The sequence below is a fragment of the Chrysochloris asiatica genome, unplaced genomic scaffold (assembly GCF_000296735.1).
Source record: "Chrysochloris asiatica unplaced genomic scaffold, ChrAsi1.0 scaffold00022, whole genome shotgun sequence".
NCBI classification, from domain to species: domain Eukaryota; kingdom Metazoa; phylum Chordata; class Mammalia; order Afrosoricida; family Chrysochloridae; genus Chrysochloris; species Chrysochloris asiatica.
In genome coordinates, this window is record NW_006408540.1 from 13,681,013 (window position 1) to 13,696,766 (window position 15,754).

General features: G+C 39.1%; 1 protein-coding gene across 1 annotated transcript in view; it reads right to left on the reverse strand.

The window, feature by feature from the left end:
* Window positions 1–10,335: 10,335 nt before the first annotated feature.
* SUGT1 (SGT1, suppressor of G2 allele of SKP1 (S. cerevisiae)) overlaps window positions 10,336–15,754 on the reverse strand; it is a 77,285-nt gene continuing 71,866 nt past the window's right edge. Inside the window, exon 13 of the mRNA XM_006837675.1 lies at window positions 10,336–10,437. Coding sequence (XP_006837738.1) covers window positions 10,336–10,437 — 102 coding nt within the window. The remainder of the gene's footprint in view (window positions 10,438–15,754) is intronic.

Here is a 15,754-nt window from a genome sequence, read left to right on the forward strand (position 1 = left end):
GTACCAACTTGATGGCACCTAACAACAACAACATACTTTAACATGTAAAGAGGAAAGGGCAGAAATAAGACAAATATGAAGACTGGGAACTTTTCATACACCCATTAAGTCATTCAGTATAACTTAAGATGATTTATGTCAGGATATTCAGAGTTAAACTCCACAGCAATCCTTGTTAGATTTACAAAGTAAATTCCAGTTTTCATTTCTGATGATGTACCTTCATTTACAATAATTCCATTGGATGAAAGACTGAGGGAAGAATTTTCTTTTCTTTTTTTGGTATCGCTATAGCCACATTCTTTAAATTAAGTGTGGGGCTTCCAGTTTAAACTGCTAAATTTATGTCATGCATTTTTTTCCTATCCCAAACTCCAATAAAATGACAATAAGGAATAACAGCAGCATTACCCCTTAAGGATATATATACCCAAGAGTTGGTACTAGACTCCCTAATAACAACAATAGTAGAAATAGTGGACAAATGCCTTCAAAATGCTGGGGCAACATTCTCTTTAACCTAAAATTGTACAGCCAACTGTCACTCAATATATATATTCAAGTATGAAAGTAAAATCAAGACCATTTGAGTCATAAAAGGACTCCAGTACACACACACACACACCTGTATGCTTCCATTGGAAGCTACTGGAGTCTGGAATGCTTTTCTAAACGCAAAGGCAAGTGGCAGGAGAATGGAAAAGGGGAGCCTTTTGAGTGAGCAGTCTAGATTCATACAGAGACTAAAGGATTGAGACTAAGCCCTCAGAGGATGAAGGTGGAAATAGGAGGTTAAACGAATAGAAATGACTGCCTCTGAGGAGGACTAGGGCAGGGGAGAGAGATGGTCAGAGATGCTTTTCACTTTTAGCACTGTTTGATTTGATTCTATGGAGGTACGTTTGTTTTGTTTTTTAAGAATGGCAAATGATGAAGTAGTGACAAACTAGGACAAGATTTTATATTAAGCCGGGACAAGCCCTAGCCTAGGCTGCCATCATCTCTCACTTTTCTTACTGCTCAAGGCCTTCCCTTGGCTCCTCACCCATAGGCACACTCCTCATTGGGCTGTTCCTTCAGCTAAGGATCTACCTCGTCACACCTTCACTTTCTTCAAGTCTCATTCAAATACCATGTGGTGAGGAGTTCAAATTTCAATCATCTTATCAGCCCTGTCTCTAATGTATTTTGCTCCTAAGGTTGTCTATTCAGACCCACCAGCTACTCCTTGGAAACCCTATACAAGTTGGAACCAACTTGATGGCACTTAACAACATTATTTTGCTACATGCATACAGTGAAAGGGCTCTTATATGAACACATACAGGAGTATGTGTTCACTATATAGTGAATCCTGTATAGCCTTTCACCTGCATCATTCTGCTGTGGTGCTACAGGATCAGCACTGGACTGTGAACCACAAGGTCGGCAGTTGAAGCCCACCAGCCACTCCTTGAAAACCCTATACAGGGTCACTATGAGTTGGAACTGACTCGATGACACTTAAGAACATAAAGTGAAAACCAACACTTCCCCGCCGCCCCAAAAGAAAGGTTATCCTTAAAGACCTCAATGGTGTCAACAGTGTTTAAACATATAACAACTCTCCCCATAGAGGACTTTATCATTTCAGTACCTCAAAAGTCTTTTGAGCATTTTCCAGAATCAATATATGAATGAAAAGTTGGTATGCTTACAAATAAAATAGTTTGACTCACTTCTAGTTCTCAGATCTCTCCATACTCCAAACCTATTCCATGCCTAGCTTGTAAGTCTCTGACCTGCCTGCCTCCTCAAACCTCTCTCTCTGGGCTCAAATTTTTTTTGAAAAGATGACTACGTAAACTACAACCTTTCCTTAAAGAAACATACATTATTAGGGGCTTACAGTGTGGTGCTGTGGGTTAATGCGCCAGCCTGCAAAGCCATCTAAACTGCAAGGTCAGTGGTTCATGCAAGGTCAGCCTGCAAAGCCATCTAAACTGCAAGGTCAGTGGTTCACGCAAGGTCAGCGCTTCAAGCTCATCAGCTGCTCCTCGAAAACCCTATACAGTCGCTATGGGTCAGAACCAACTTAACAGCACTTCACAACAACAACAACAGCATTAACATACCTAAAACAATCCAGGACAATAAAAAAAGAATCTCAAATTTAATTAGCAAAACCCAAAATTACTTGGACATTATATTACTTTTGACACGATAGAACAACTATCCCTTTTCAGCAACGTTATTGTTGTTGGTAAGTACTGTGGAGTCGGTTCCGACTCATAACGACCCTGCACAAGGTTTCTGAGGCTGTAAATCATTATGGGAGCAGAAAGCCTCATCTGTCTCCTGCGGAACAGCTGGTAGTTTCCAACTGCTGTCCTGAGGTTCACAACCCGATTCATAACCACTACGCTACCTCAGGCAGAGGGTTGTTGTTGTTGTTATGTGCCGTGGAGTCGGTTCCGACTCATGGTGACCTTGCACACGGTTTCCAAAGCTATAAATCTTTACGTGAGCAGAAAGCCTCATCTTTCTCCCACGGAACAGCTAGTAGTTTCGAACTGCTGACTTTGAGGTTAGCAGCCTGATTCGTAACCATTACACTACCAGAGCTGTAGTTAAGAACAAATTAAATTTAGCTCACAGGATCACTGTTTAAATACCTAAATACAAAATATTACTCTATCTACATGGATGAGTACCTACATTTATCAACTTCAAATATATCTAAAAATGTCAACTTTCAAAACTGATTAAATTTGGGGTAAAGCAGCATTTCAAATACTTGAGAACCTAGTAAAAAGGCACTGTAGTCTGCATCTGAAATCCAAAGCGAAATTATTAACATTGGAACTGGTGTAGACACACAAGATACAACAGACAGAGCTGGAGATAACAACGAACAAGTGAAAGTGTCAGAGGTGCCACACTAAAGGCATAAACAAGTCACCTCCCCAAGGTAGCCGGAGAAGTGTGAGGTGAGCCATTTCAGATGGGGAATTTAAGGAATGAAGAGAAAAAAGCATGTGCATCCCACGAAGAGGTAAGATCACAAACAAATGCATCCATCTACTTATAACTACCAAACCCTAAGGGTCTATTTGAGCTGGTAACTACAATGTCAGCAGTTCAAATCCACCAGGTGCTCTGAGGGAGAAAGATGAGGCTGTCTGCACCTGTAGACAATTACAACCTTGGAAACCCTATACAGGGTTACTATGAGTCAAAACCAACTGCACAGCACACAGCAGCAGCATTCTGTGTACACAGTCTTGATGTGGTGCTGTACAGGTTAAGTACCGGACTGCTAATGACAAGGTCAATGGTTCAAACACACCAGATATATCTCAGAAACTTATAAAGGGTCACTATGAATAGCAGCAACTAACTCGATGTCACTTAACAACAACAGCAACAAAACTCTATGTATACCATGTACACAGATACAAAGATGGAAGCCAGCATTCCAGCCCCCATTGGGGGACAGAACTGAGTGACTGTAATGTAGTAACATGATCAACGGAGAATAGATGATTGGCACTCTCACACATGTTCCTGAGCAACTGGGGTCTTGGTTTGATTATATCAGAGGATGTGGTTGCTTCCACCTAAGCAACCAAACCCAGTCACCTCAAAGTCAGCCCCTAACAAAGTAGCACAAGATGAAAACAACTGTCCCTGTAGTGTAGGAAGGGAGGATAGCAGTCTAGAGATGGCAGATGAGCTCAGTTTTGATGGATCAAATGGAAATTGAAGCTTCCCAGGTGGGTGGAAGGGATGAAAATACATGGTCTACACAGACAGTGAAGAGGTATATAAACTGAAAAAAAAAAAGACAAGAAAAACATGAGATAGAGACCAGATGTGACCTGCAACATCCCAAATATTAACTATATGGCTCTTTACAGAAAGTCTGCTGGCCCCGAAGTCACAGTATTCTTTATGTGGCTGGAGCTTAGATATCACAAGGATGAAGACAAGGTGACGAGGTTAAAAATGTGCTTAAGGCTGAATTCTGAAAGCCTTTGAATTGCCAGAAAATGCCAAACTTGTTACCCTGGTGTTCAGAGTTCCACTATTCATATAGGACTGAGGAAAAGAGCAATGCGCTTTATAGATTTAAATACCATCGGTTACATACTTTGAGTCCAGACTTAGTGAAATCTTTCAGCTCAGAGAAGTAATCACCAGTTTTACAGATGAGAAAAAACATGTGTTCTCAAACCACACAATTATTAAGATAGCAGACTTAGGATTTTAAACCACATTCCAGATTTACAAGTTACCCTTTTCACCATAGCCATCTCTGTGAGAAAAAAAATATCAAACCAGTAATTTGCAACTAATGAACTCTTGTTTGTTAAAGTGCTGTCAAGTCAGTTCTGACTCATATTACAGAACTATAGGGTTTCCAAAGAACGAGACTGTTGAGTTTGAACTGCGGGCCTTGTGGTTAACAGTAGAGTACTTACTCCGCAGCACCACACCAGGGCTCTAATGAACTCTACATAATAATTCCATGGGAATGTACTCAATTAATGGTTCATGCTCCCTAAAAATATATCCCTTGTCTAAATTAATTTAAAAACTGCTCATTTTCAGTCAATTGTGGCACTGTAGGGTAAGCAGTGGGATGCTAACCACAAGGGTGGGATTTCAAATCCACCAGCTGCTTCTCAGAAACCCTACATAGGGTCACTGAGGTGGAACCAACTCAATGGCACCTAACAACAAGGCCACATGCTAGTGTATTAGGGTAAAGAACCCAAAACACTGAGAGTCCACAGTTGTGCCTCATGCAGAAGACTGCACAGACTTAACTACCCATCCACTGACCTGGGGAAGTGGGGCACTGTGTTAAATGTATAAATTTTTGTAAAACCATCTCTCTGCTTCTATTCACTGATGGGATGACAAGACAGAATCTGTGGTTTGCAAGATGATTTTGTTCATTATTTCTATATCCTAATATAGTTTGAGTATGTTTTGAGATTTAACATTAAAATGAAATTAACATAAAAGAACTTCTGATTCAAAAGTTTGTTTGTTTTTCAAAAGTATTTTTGACACCATTACTTTTTTACGACGTTTTGGAAGCACTCCTGACAATACTTAAATAACTGAGCTCTGATTAAAATTAATGACTCATTCAAATTTATTAACATTTTTTCTATGGACTTTTATGCTCTCAAAGCACAAATTTTATGAAGTATATTAGCAAGTTTTTAACTACATGATATGCTTTTCTCAGAAGAAATCCAGAATCTTAAAAGAATGAACTTGTAACAAAATAGGCTTTTTCTAGGATTAAACCTTCCAGGCTAAAGGCTATTATAAAATAATGTGATGTTATCTGTAACATTAAACAAATCTCTGTGTGCTTCTCATATGTAAGTAAATGTTTCTTTACTCAAAACTCTTGGAGCCAGACATATATCAAAATTCAAACTTTTGCATTTTAGAAAATAATAAATACAGTATATTGTGGTTTGTTGTTGTTAAGTGCTGTCAGTCCGGTCGGTTCTGGTGGCCTCAAACTGGTGCCGACCTTGTGGTTCACAGCCCATTTCTCTGTCATCATCTAGACTTGAGAAAAACAAAAATCAAAACTACTTCTGTGAGATACAAGAGGTTGGTATTCCTAATAAACTTTTCTCCCTTAAGAAAACGAGGATAACATTCTGATTTTTAGGGATATACCTCCCCAGTTCATGTAAAAGAAGAAATAAACAATTCCTCCAACTTACACATTCTGCTTTTATTTTCAGATCATTGGTTTAGTGATAATAGTTATTCAGTCACTCATCTGGAGGGGCAGTGTTGTTGGTAAGTGCCACTGAGTCGATTCCGACTCACAGCGACCCTGTATAGAGTTTCTGAAGAGCAGCTGGTGGGTTAGCAGTGTAATGCTTACCCTACAGCAGCACACCAGGGAGTAACAGTGGTTAAAAACATGAGCTCTGCCAAGGTTCAAATCCCAGCTCCATAGCTGAGCAGTGAACACCACCAGGTACGAAGGGCAGCATCTGCCCAGGAATAAAGCTCAGAAGGCAGGAAGGGAGAGAAACGGATACACAGAAATAGTGAACACAGGGAGGAAGCAGGAAGAGTGCTATATTCTATTGTGGGGTTTACAATCACTGTCACAGATCAAAATGTATCTGAATTGTTGAGTGGAAAACCAATTTGCTTTGTAAACTTTCACTCAAATCACAATAAAGTTTTTGTTTCGTTTTAAAGAATGTGTATGATTTTGGGGGGATCAAGTTTATTAAGTAGGAAGAGAGGTTAAGAGAGAAAATCATCTCAGAAGCAAATCAAAATGCTACCCTCAAACAGTAACATTTAAGAGTAAATCAGTATCTCTCTAATTTACTCACAAGTTCCCAGACATTTTCAGAATAAAACCTCTTGGTGTGTAAAATGATCTTACAATAATAAAGGGAAACCATATCAGTACTGACAATCCCTCTTACTTAAAAATACCTATAACCCTTCTTTGCATATAAACCCATGTAGCTTTTATTACCTCCCTTCCGTGGTTCCTCTAAGAAACGGATAACTGAAATCCTTTGTCTCAGATGGCTGCAGTAGCAGGGGCGAGTATTGGTACACATCCTAAGAATTGGTTACAAAGAAGTCAATCCAGTAAAAACAATGACAACAAAACACCCAAGCAAAGAAACTAACACCCAAAAAAGATGTTCTACTTTTCTGAACTGTTGGTAACAGCTACATGTCAGAGAGAGCTGTACACTAATATGGATTGGACAAGGATCATCCTAGTAGCATTAAAGTGAATTATTAAGTTGACCAGATGGTAGGTAAATCAATAAGCAATTCTGCTCTGGGCCAGTGACATACCTCAGAGATCAAAGACTTTATCTAATGTAGGTAAGGTGAAAGGAATGGGAAGGGACAGCAGAAAACATTTAAATAAGAATGAAACTAAAATGCTCCCTAAACTATTCATAACAGCATAGTGCTATGTGCACACTGCAGAAAAAGCCTGGACTGCTAAGGTCAGCTGTTCAAACTCACCAGCTGCTTCTTGGAAATACTATACAGGGTCATTAAAGAGTTGGAGTCGACTTGACAGCACCTAACAACAACACAACACCATTTTAAATGTATATGCAAAATCTATACAGGGTCACTATGGGTCAGAACCGACTTAACAACAACACAACACCATTTTAAATGTATATGCAAAATCTATACAGGGTCACTATGGGTCAGAACCGACTTAACAACAACACACCATTTTAAATGTATATGCAAAATCTATACAGGGTCACTATGGGTCAGAACCGACTTAACAACAACAAATACAAGTCTTGGTGTGGTGCTGTGGGATAAATCACTGAACCACAAGGTTGGTATGAACCACAAGGTCAGTGGTTCAAACACCAGCCACTCCTTGGAAGCCTTATACAGGGTTGCTATGAGTCAAAAACAGCTCAATGACAATAACGGGCAATGTAGAAAACTGAACTTATTCACTGGAAACCAGCTCTGAATGGATATACAGGCACAATGCAGAAAACGATCAAAATGGACCTTGATGTTGCAGACATGTGGTACAGCCAGTCTGAAGTGACTGCTAGATCGCAGGGCTGCCTTGTTCAAGGGTTCTGGAGGACAATGAAGGAGTCACGGAGAAAAAGGAAGGAAGTCATGAGGTGCAAAGGCTTACAGAAATCAGGAGAACAGATGATAGGGTCTCTAAGAACAGGAGAAAAATAAAACCACCCCAGAACTAAATCTTAACAACAAAAATAAGAAATAAAAGAGATAGAAACGTTAATTCTGAAGAAATATAAAAGGTTAACTACAACACTGAGAACAGAGCATGAGAAATAAAAAAGGAAATCTAAAATGAAAGTGACTCAATTCACAGCCCAGAGTATCGAGTGTACAGAATATGGACAGAAGTAAAGAGGCTCTTAATTGGAATGAATTCACTATCATCCATTTCATTATCTACAATGATGACAGAGGAGCAGTACTTTATAGTGGAACCATACGGCAGAAATCTAGCCTACGTGTCCACAGTTCCTCCTTGGCCCATAAGCCTAATTAATGTTTTTAGGCCAGGTGCATCTGATCATGCTTTTAGTTATATATACATATTATGAAGCATTTTAACCCAGCAGAATCCTAAATCCTACACCACTAAGCAAATGCAGCCAGGAGATAAGCATTGTTGATGTTGTGAAGTGCCGATGAATCAGCCCTGACTCACAGCATCCTTGTATGGGGTTTCCAAGAAGCAGCTGGTGAGTCTGAACCACTAACCCTGTGGTTCAAACCAGCCTTTTGGTCCAGTGCGTATCCTACAGTGCCACACCAGGACTCCTTTAAAATACAAACAAAACTGGTACTAGAATTTTCTTTTTTCAAAAGGAACAATTTCTATTATAATAAAGCAATGATATTGTTGTTAAGTGCTGTCAAGTTGGTGCCAACTCATAGCAACCCTGGACAGGGTTTCTGAGGAGCAGCTGGTGGGTTTGAACTGCTGACATTGTGATTCGAAGTCCAGTGCTGATCCTGCAGCGCCACACCAGAAGTTCAATAAAGCCATAAGATTTCTCAGGTGGCAGACTGTTTATTTAAAACCATGGACTTAAAAAAATAATAATTCTAAAACTTGATAGTTAACAGAAAACAGACACAAAAACGGTAAATCCAGCAGAGATTATGAAGCTAGTAAGAGGCAGAGAACTGCTACAGCTAGGATTCTTGTCTTGCCTCCTCTTCCTCTTAGAACATATAGAACCAAAAAGCACTGTTTTGTTTCCGTAAGGGAAAACTTGCTAAAATTTCTTTCAAGCAAAAATGTATTTTTGCCTCTTTCAATGTTAAAAGATTTAAAAAATTACTCATAGTGCTAAGTCAGCAAAAAGGCAACTAAAACTCCTGTGTGCTTAAACAAGCTGTAACAATAGGTTGGGCATGATCTACTATCATCCACTTCCATTTCTTCTCTGAATTCCCCTACATCAAAGGACTAGAAAGGAGGAGCTGGATGCCCCCCTTCTCAGAGGCTCACATCAAGGCCAACTTGCCTCCCATTAACCCTACCCTCAGCTCTAAGTAATAAAAGTATTACCTCGCCACAAAAATATTAGTAACACCTGACAAAACCCAAGCTCTCAGGTTATTATGGGTGAAGAGCAAGCAAAATCATGGTTGGAAAACAGTCAAGAGTGCAGGTCATCTTGCTGTGCTTTACAAGTGTTTAGACTGTGAAGAATTTATCAATAGAACATCTTCCTCCCTCAAAACTGTATTTATAACCAGAGTTCAGTATTGAACTATTTCATAATACCTTCATGAATGTTAATTTTCTCTCTCTGCTAGATTATAAACTCATTGAAGTTAATAATTATGTCTTTTAGGTTATATATTTCCATAGTAACTATTTATTCTAAGCACCGAGTAGGTACTAAATATGTGCATATTAATTTACTATCACAGCAGCTACCTTTAACCTTGAAACTAAAGTTAACTGTGGGGATATGAGAACAAAGATTTTCTAATTAAGGGGGGGGAGGGGGGAGCAAAAAAAAAAAGTACAAAAAAGCCAATGCTATATCAGGACTCCTGCTGTGGGAAAAGCAGCTGCAAGTGGAGCTGGGCTCATGGAGATCCCTCCCTCCCTGGCCTAGCATCACAGATTATCCTTCCATATAACTGAGTTTGCAGCAGGTTAAATTCAGGTGTTCATAGTTTATGCAGAACTTTGGAAGGTAAGGACCAAAATCTCAGGGAAATCACAAATACTTCCCATATAAAGAACCAAATGTAAATATCCTATGATAGTTTCTCAAAGTTCTCATTAAAAACTTAAAGAAAAAGGTAAATAAACCAAACTTCTTCATAGAAAAACTGTATTTACAACTCCATTCAAAAGCAGTGTTTAAAAGAATACACAATATAACACTGAGATTGAAAGAAAAAAAATCTATGCTCACCCAGAGTTGCCAGGTCTAATAAATTATTAACAGAATACTGCATCAAAAATAAGGCAATAACTTCAGATATCCCATTAAAGATTTCTCCACTCCCACATCTAGATAGAAATTATCTAGCAGCAAATGAGACTTCATTCCGTTTCAGCATGTCTGAAATTCTTAAGGACAGAAGTGATAAAGTGTGATCTTCATTCTTCATTAGACACTTAGAATACTTGAAGGAAAGTAATTTCTAAAGCACAAAGAGGTAAAGAGGTATCATCGTTCAAAAAGATATTCAGTGCTCAAAATTCAAGAATGCAATATTTATGCATAATGGATATTAGGTGAATATACACAATGCAGTGATAACAATTTAATTTATTTAGTACTTTTTCCATTCCATATCATCAGGAGGATTGATTTCAACTTTCCTTTTACCTACATCAGACCAGTTGGTACTCAAAACTGTGCCACCAGATTCCATCTGCAATAAAGAATAAAAATAGATTAATTCCTGGACCATATAATCAAAACAGAATATATTTCTTTTAATTTCCACACACAGGTCCCCAAATATATGCTGTGTTTTACAATATAAGCATTAACATGTTCCTCAAAACCTGAAAAGGATACTCAAACAAAAAAATAAACCACTGTAAAGTCAATTTCAACTCACGACAACCCTACAGGACAGAGCAGAACTGCTCCATAGGGCTTCTGAGACTCTGAGACTAAATCTTCATGGGAGCTGACAACCTCATCTTTCTCATGGAGCTACTGCTGGGTTTAAACTGTTGACCTTGAGGTTAATAGCCCAGTGCCTAACCCACTGTGGTATCAGGGATCTTTATCATGTTCACATACACTGACATAAATAACCATATCCCCCTCTGCCAATCACCACAAGGTGTATGTGGAAAACCCAACTACAAATGAAAATGAAATTGGCTTTCAAAGAAAATGTAAACTCTTTTGCTGAAGGCCAAAGGAAACTACCAGCTGGATAGAACTTAAGCCCCCTTCATAAATACTCCCTCATGTTATGCTAAATACACATGTGCATTTATCCTGGGAATAATTTTAATTGTGGTATACACACAGGTACACAAAGTCAGTGTCACTGTGAAGAATAGTTACCTATTTATCATCTACTGAAGGTTCTACCTACCAATAACCCTAGCATATTCATAAATACATTTAAAAGAACTTCTGATTTTCTATTTTAATGCAATAAAAATTCATTGCATTAAAACTATAGCAAAGAGCAGAGAGAACTAATCAAATATACACAATTAAAAGTAACTAGTTGTGTTATTGACCAACAAAGTTATATACCTCTATTGTTGTTGTTAATTGCCTTCCAGTCAGTTAGGATCCATTAATGACCCTGTATACGGTTTCTGAGGAGTGGCTAGTTAAATTTGAACTGCCAACCTTGTATTTCAAACTGACCTGGTGGTCAACTGCTTATCCTACAGTGACACACCAGAACTCCAGCTGCTCCTTAGATACCCTACATAGGAGTAGGTACTGACTCAACAGCAAGTGTGTGGCATGTAAGGAGAGCATGGCACTGTAGGAAAGCACGGGACTGCTAACTGCAAGATTGGTAGTTCAAATTCTCCAGCTGCTCTTCTGCAGCCCTGTATTGGGTCACAAGGAGTCGGTACTGATTCAATGGCACTTAACAACAGTGAAGATAAAAAGACTATAAATGAAATCCTTTTCTTTAACTTGTGTATGTGAAGGCCTTGTTGTTAATAGTCTTACTACAAAGATGTGTCACCTACAAAAGACCTGCAATGGAGAGAAGCTTCCCAAGCGAGGTTCCTTGACAGAGAATACACATTGCACATCTAGGTAACAGACTCTTCACTTACACAAGTTAAAAAAAAAAAGATTTCATTTATAAATCTGATTATCTTCACTGTTGTTAAGTGCCTTCGGTCGGTACCAACTCCTATCAATCCAATATAGGACTTCCAAGGAGCCACTAAGGAGCTCTGGTAGGGTAGTGGTTACGAATCGGGCTGCGAACCTCACAGTCAGCAGTTCAAAACTACCAGCTGTTCTGCAGGAAAAGATGAGGCTTTCTGCTCCCGTAAAGATTTACAGCCTCGGAAACTCTGTACAGGGTCGCTATGAGTCGGAACCAACTCCACGGCACATAACAACAACAACAAAGGAGCCACTGGTGAATTTGAACTCCTTATCTTCACTAATGACACCCAGTTTTTCCTTTGCTACTTATGGACTGCAGTGTAAATTAGCATTATTTTGTGCATGTTGGTCTTTTTGTCCCAGATAGATGGGAAGAGCCGAGAGGAAAATAGGCAGCTTTGCTCCCTTTGTATTTCTTAAAGACTGATGGTATGTTCTAGACCAATGCTAACAGATGCTCCCTATACAGGTGTACAAGGGGGCTTCAAAAAGTACACGGAAAAAATGAAACTAAAATATACTGGAATTTTTCCATAAACTTCTTGAAAGTCCCTTGTATATGGTTTACTTACAAAGAGCAAAGCTGCTATATAAAAATGGATGCAGACCCTGTAAGCCATTTTTGAAATTTTCACACATTACTTGTCCAGCGCCCCTTTAAAAACTTCTGGGAAGCTGGACTCAGTGTACTTTTCCTTATTCCTCCCACTGTCCTATAAAAAAGCATGGACAATATATATGAACAAACCTAAGAAAAATCTGAAAGGTGAAAGGAAAACAGCAAACTGGCTAGGGTCCTCAAGACACAAGGACTATAACATGGTGGTTAATTCCCTAGGTTTTGTTTTTGCCTCATTTATTCCACCCAGACTTGGGGCTGAAGAAACCAGAAATCTGGAAATGCTAAGGAGCAAACTCAAAAAGTCCCCAAGAAACATTTGCTCTCTCAAGCCAAAGACCAGAAAAGGGACAGTCTAGAACTCCTGGTGTGGTGCTACAGAATCGACACTGGACTGCGATCCACAAGGTCAGTGGTTCAAACCCACCAGCTGTTACTCAGAAACCTAATAAAGGGTCGAACCAATAGCACTTATCAACAACAACAACAACAGGAAAACAAAAGTTTAGGCGATATCTATTCTAACTTCAGCTTAACACCATGGAAAAAAAACTGTGGCCCCTCTCTCAACCATGAAGCCTAGGCTTGCTTCCACCCTTGCTAGGATGCAATGAGTCCCCCCCATCCTCTTCCATCAGAAAGAGCAAGTTTCCTCTTAGATGTCAACAGAGACCAAATGGGACACCGGAATGTCTACCTCCAGCTGGCAGTATGAGGCTGCACTGGGCCCTTCCATGCAAGAGCCCGTCAAAGGATGCCGGCTACAACGGAAGGCGTAAATAAGATGCCGTCTTATAACATAACACAAAAATGGTGTGCTTTTTCATGAAAATCACAAAAACAACCAGAAAGAACTCAATTAAGTAATAAACAATATATATACACACACACACAAACATCTCATTAGACTTAATAGATATTAAAACTGTATGACAAATATTTTACAGCAGCCATAGTAAAAATGCTTCAACAATGAATTATGAAGACATGAAAAAATAGAAAGCTTCAGCAAAGAATCAGAAAATTTCAGAAGAGAAATAAATATAAAGAGGAAACAAATGTTTACCTCACAACTGAAAAAAAAATGAAGTAACGGTTCAGATGAGTGGATAGACTCAACTGAGAATGCAGGGGAGCAGAAGAAAGAATCAGTAAAATATAAATTAGCCAATCTTGATGACATTAAAAAAAAGGACTGAAAAATAAGTAATGAACCAAAAAACAGAGACTCGGGAATCTGTCAGACTTGGAAAATAACTGTGTCATATTTAAGGCAAAAAAGAGTACTGGAAAAGGAGGGGGGAAAAAAAGATAGGTTTGAAAAGTTCATATATTTATAGACTGAAGAGGCTGAGCAAACCTCAACCAGGTAAACAAAAAATCCACCCTATAATAATCTCTCAACAGCTGACCTACCCTAAAGGAAGTTTTCTAAATAGAAGAAAACAAGAAAAATTAAAAACCTTGGAAAATTAAAAAGGAAGGAAAAACAAGATACATAATAATATGGACATATAGAATAGACTTTGCTTCTCTTGAGTTTTCTAAACTGAATATACTAGTTGATATGGTTTTAAATATATATAAAAGAAACATTTACAACAATTATAAAAGGACTGTGATAAGTACTCATATAGTATAACAGAGTAACTACAAAAAAAGCTATACAAAGAGATGAACTTAAAACACACAGAAAACTGGTAGAATAGGAAGAAGTTTCAGGGGTCAGTTCATGTACTAAAACAGCTTTTTCAAACTAGGAACAACTACCAGAAGTAACTTAACTCTGGAACCAGATTAGGCAATTACATGCAACCAGAAGAATGCTTAATGAAGGCAGAAGCTGCTGAAATTCCATAGAACAGCATCCATGGACTTGTATTCCTCAGCCTCACTGGGGGTGGACAGCACCCCACATCCTGGAGTGTCTAGCTAGTGCCAGGGGCATAAATGGGTATAAAGAACTCCTAACGACTTCGTGTTGTGGCACTGCTGGATAAGCACTGAACTGTTAACAAAACATTTGGCAGTTCAAACCCAACTCGGATACCCTACATAGGGTCGGTATGAGTCAGAATCAACTTGAGGGCACTTAACAACAACAACACAGACTTTGTGCTTCTCTCAGTGTGCGAGCGGATGGCAGAGCAGGCTCCCAAGTTCATGTAGTTTGTATGTCTGGAAACATCTGTCGATCACCCACTGCAGAAGCAGTTTTCAGAAAACTTGTAACTGACAAAAATCTTTTAGGTAAGTGGAGGATACACAGTTCAACAACATCCATATATGTAATAAAAAAAACCCTGATGATCGAAGGCAAAATTGCATGAAAAAGCATGGTATTCCTAGGAATCACACTGTTTACCCAAAAAGCATGGTATTCCTAGGAATCACACAAGTTACCCAAAAAGACTTTGCCACATTTGACTACACATATGTATGGATGTAAGCAATCTGAGACCTGAATAGAAAAGGTAGTCAAGTTAAAAACTGCACAGCTAAAATTGAACTACTTGTAAGCTACGATCTACAAAAACAACTTTGTATTTATGATTCCTATTATAGGAATGAGTCAGACTCTGAGATTGTGTTCCAGCAGTGGCTGGGGGCAGCACAGCACATATGGAGAAGGCACACTATAGCTCCATTCATTCACAGCTAGCGGCCCACCATGATGACCACCTTCACAGTGATGCTCTACGTATCCAATCAACGGATGTGATGATATATAATAAAGCCCCATAGCCTTCTCCACATGACTTACTGTTGCTTAACTTAAAAATAAATGTAGGAAAACAAACAAGATGGAGGAGAGGGAGCAAGTGCAGTGAGGAGCTACATCAGCCAACAACACAGAATACCAGACCAAGTAGGGATGGTCTCAGAACTCTGAACCACATATAAAGGATTATTTAGAAGGTTGGAAGGCTTACAGCTAGGGGAAGTTGTAACAGAAGCAAGAAATCCAGTGCTTTCTAATTCAAGACGCTCAGCTGCTCTTGGAGCCGCCATCATGGGCGAGACTGAGTGGGGAAAGGATCAGAGCAGCCACAGACGCCTGACAGAACTACAGAGATAAAGGAGTGGACAGTCTTTTATTTATTGGTATCTGTTCGTCGGTCTCTTGCTATCTGCAAACCTCCATTCTGGTGACTACAGGGGGTGCTTGAGCAAGTGGATACCCCACCCCGAGAGGGTTCTACTACGCATGCACATGTATCTTCTCAAAATTTAAAGCAAC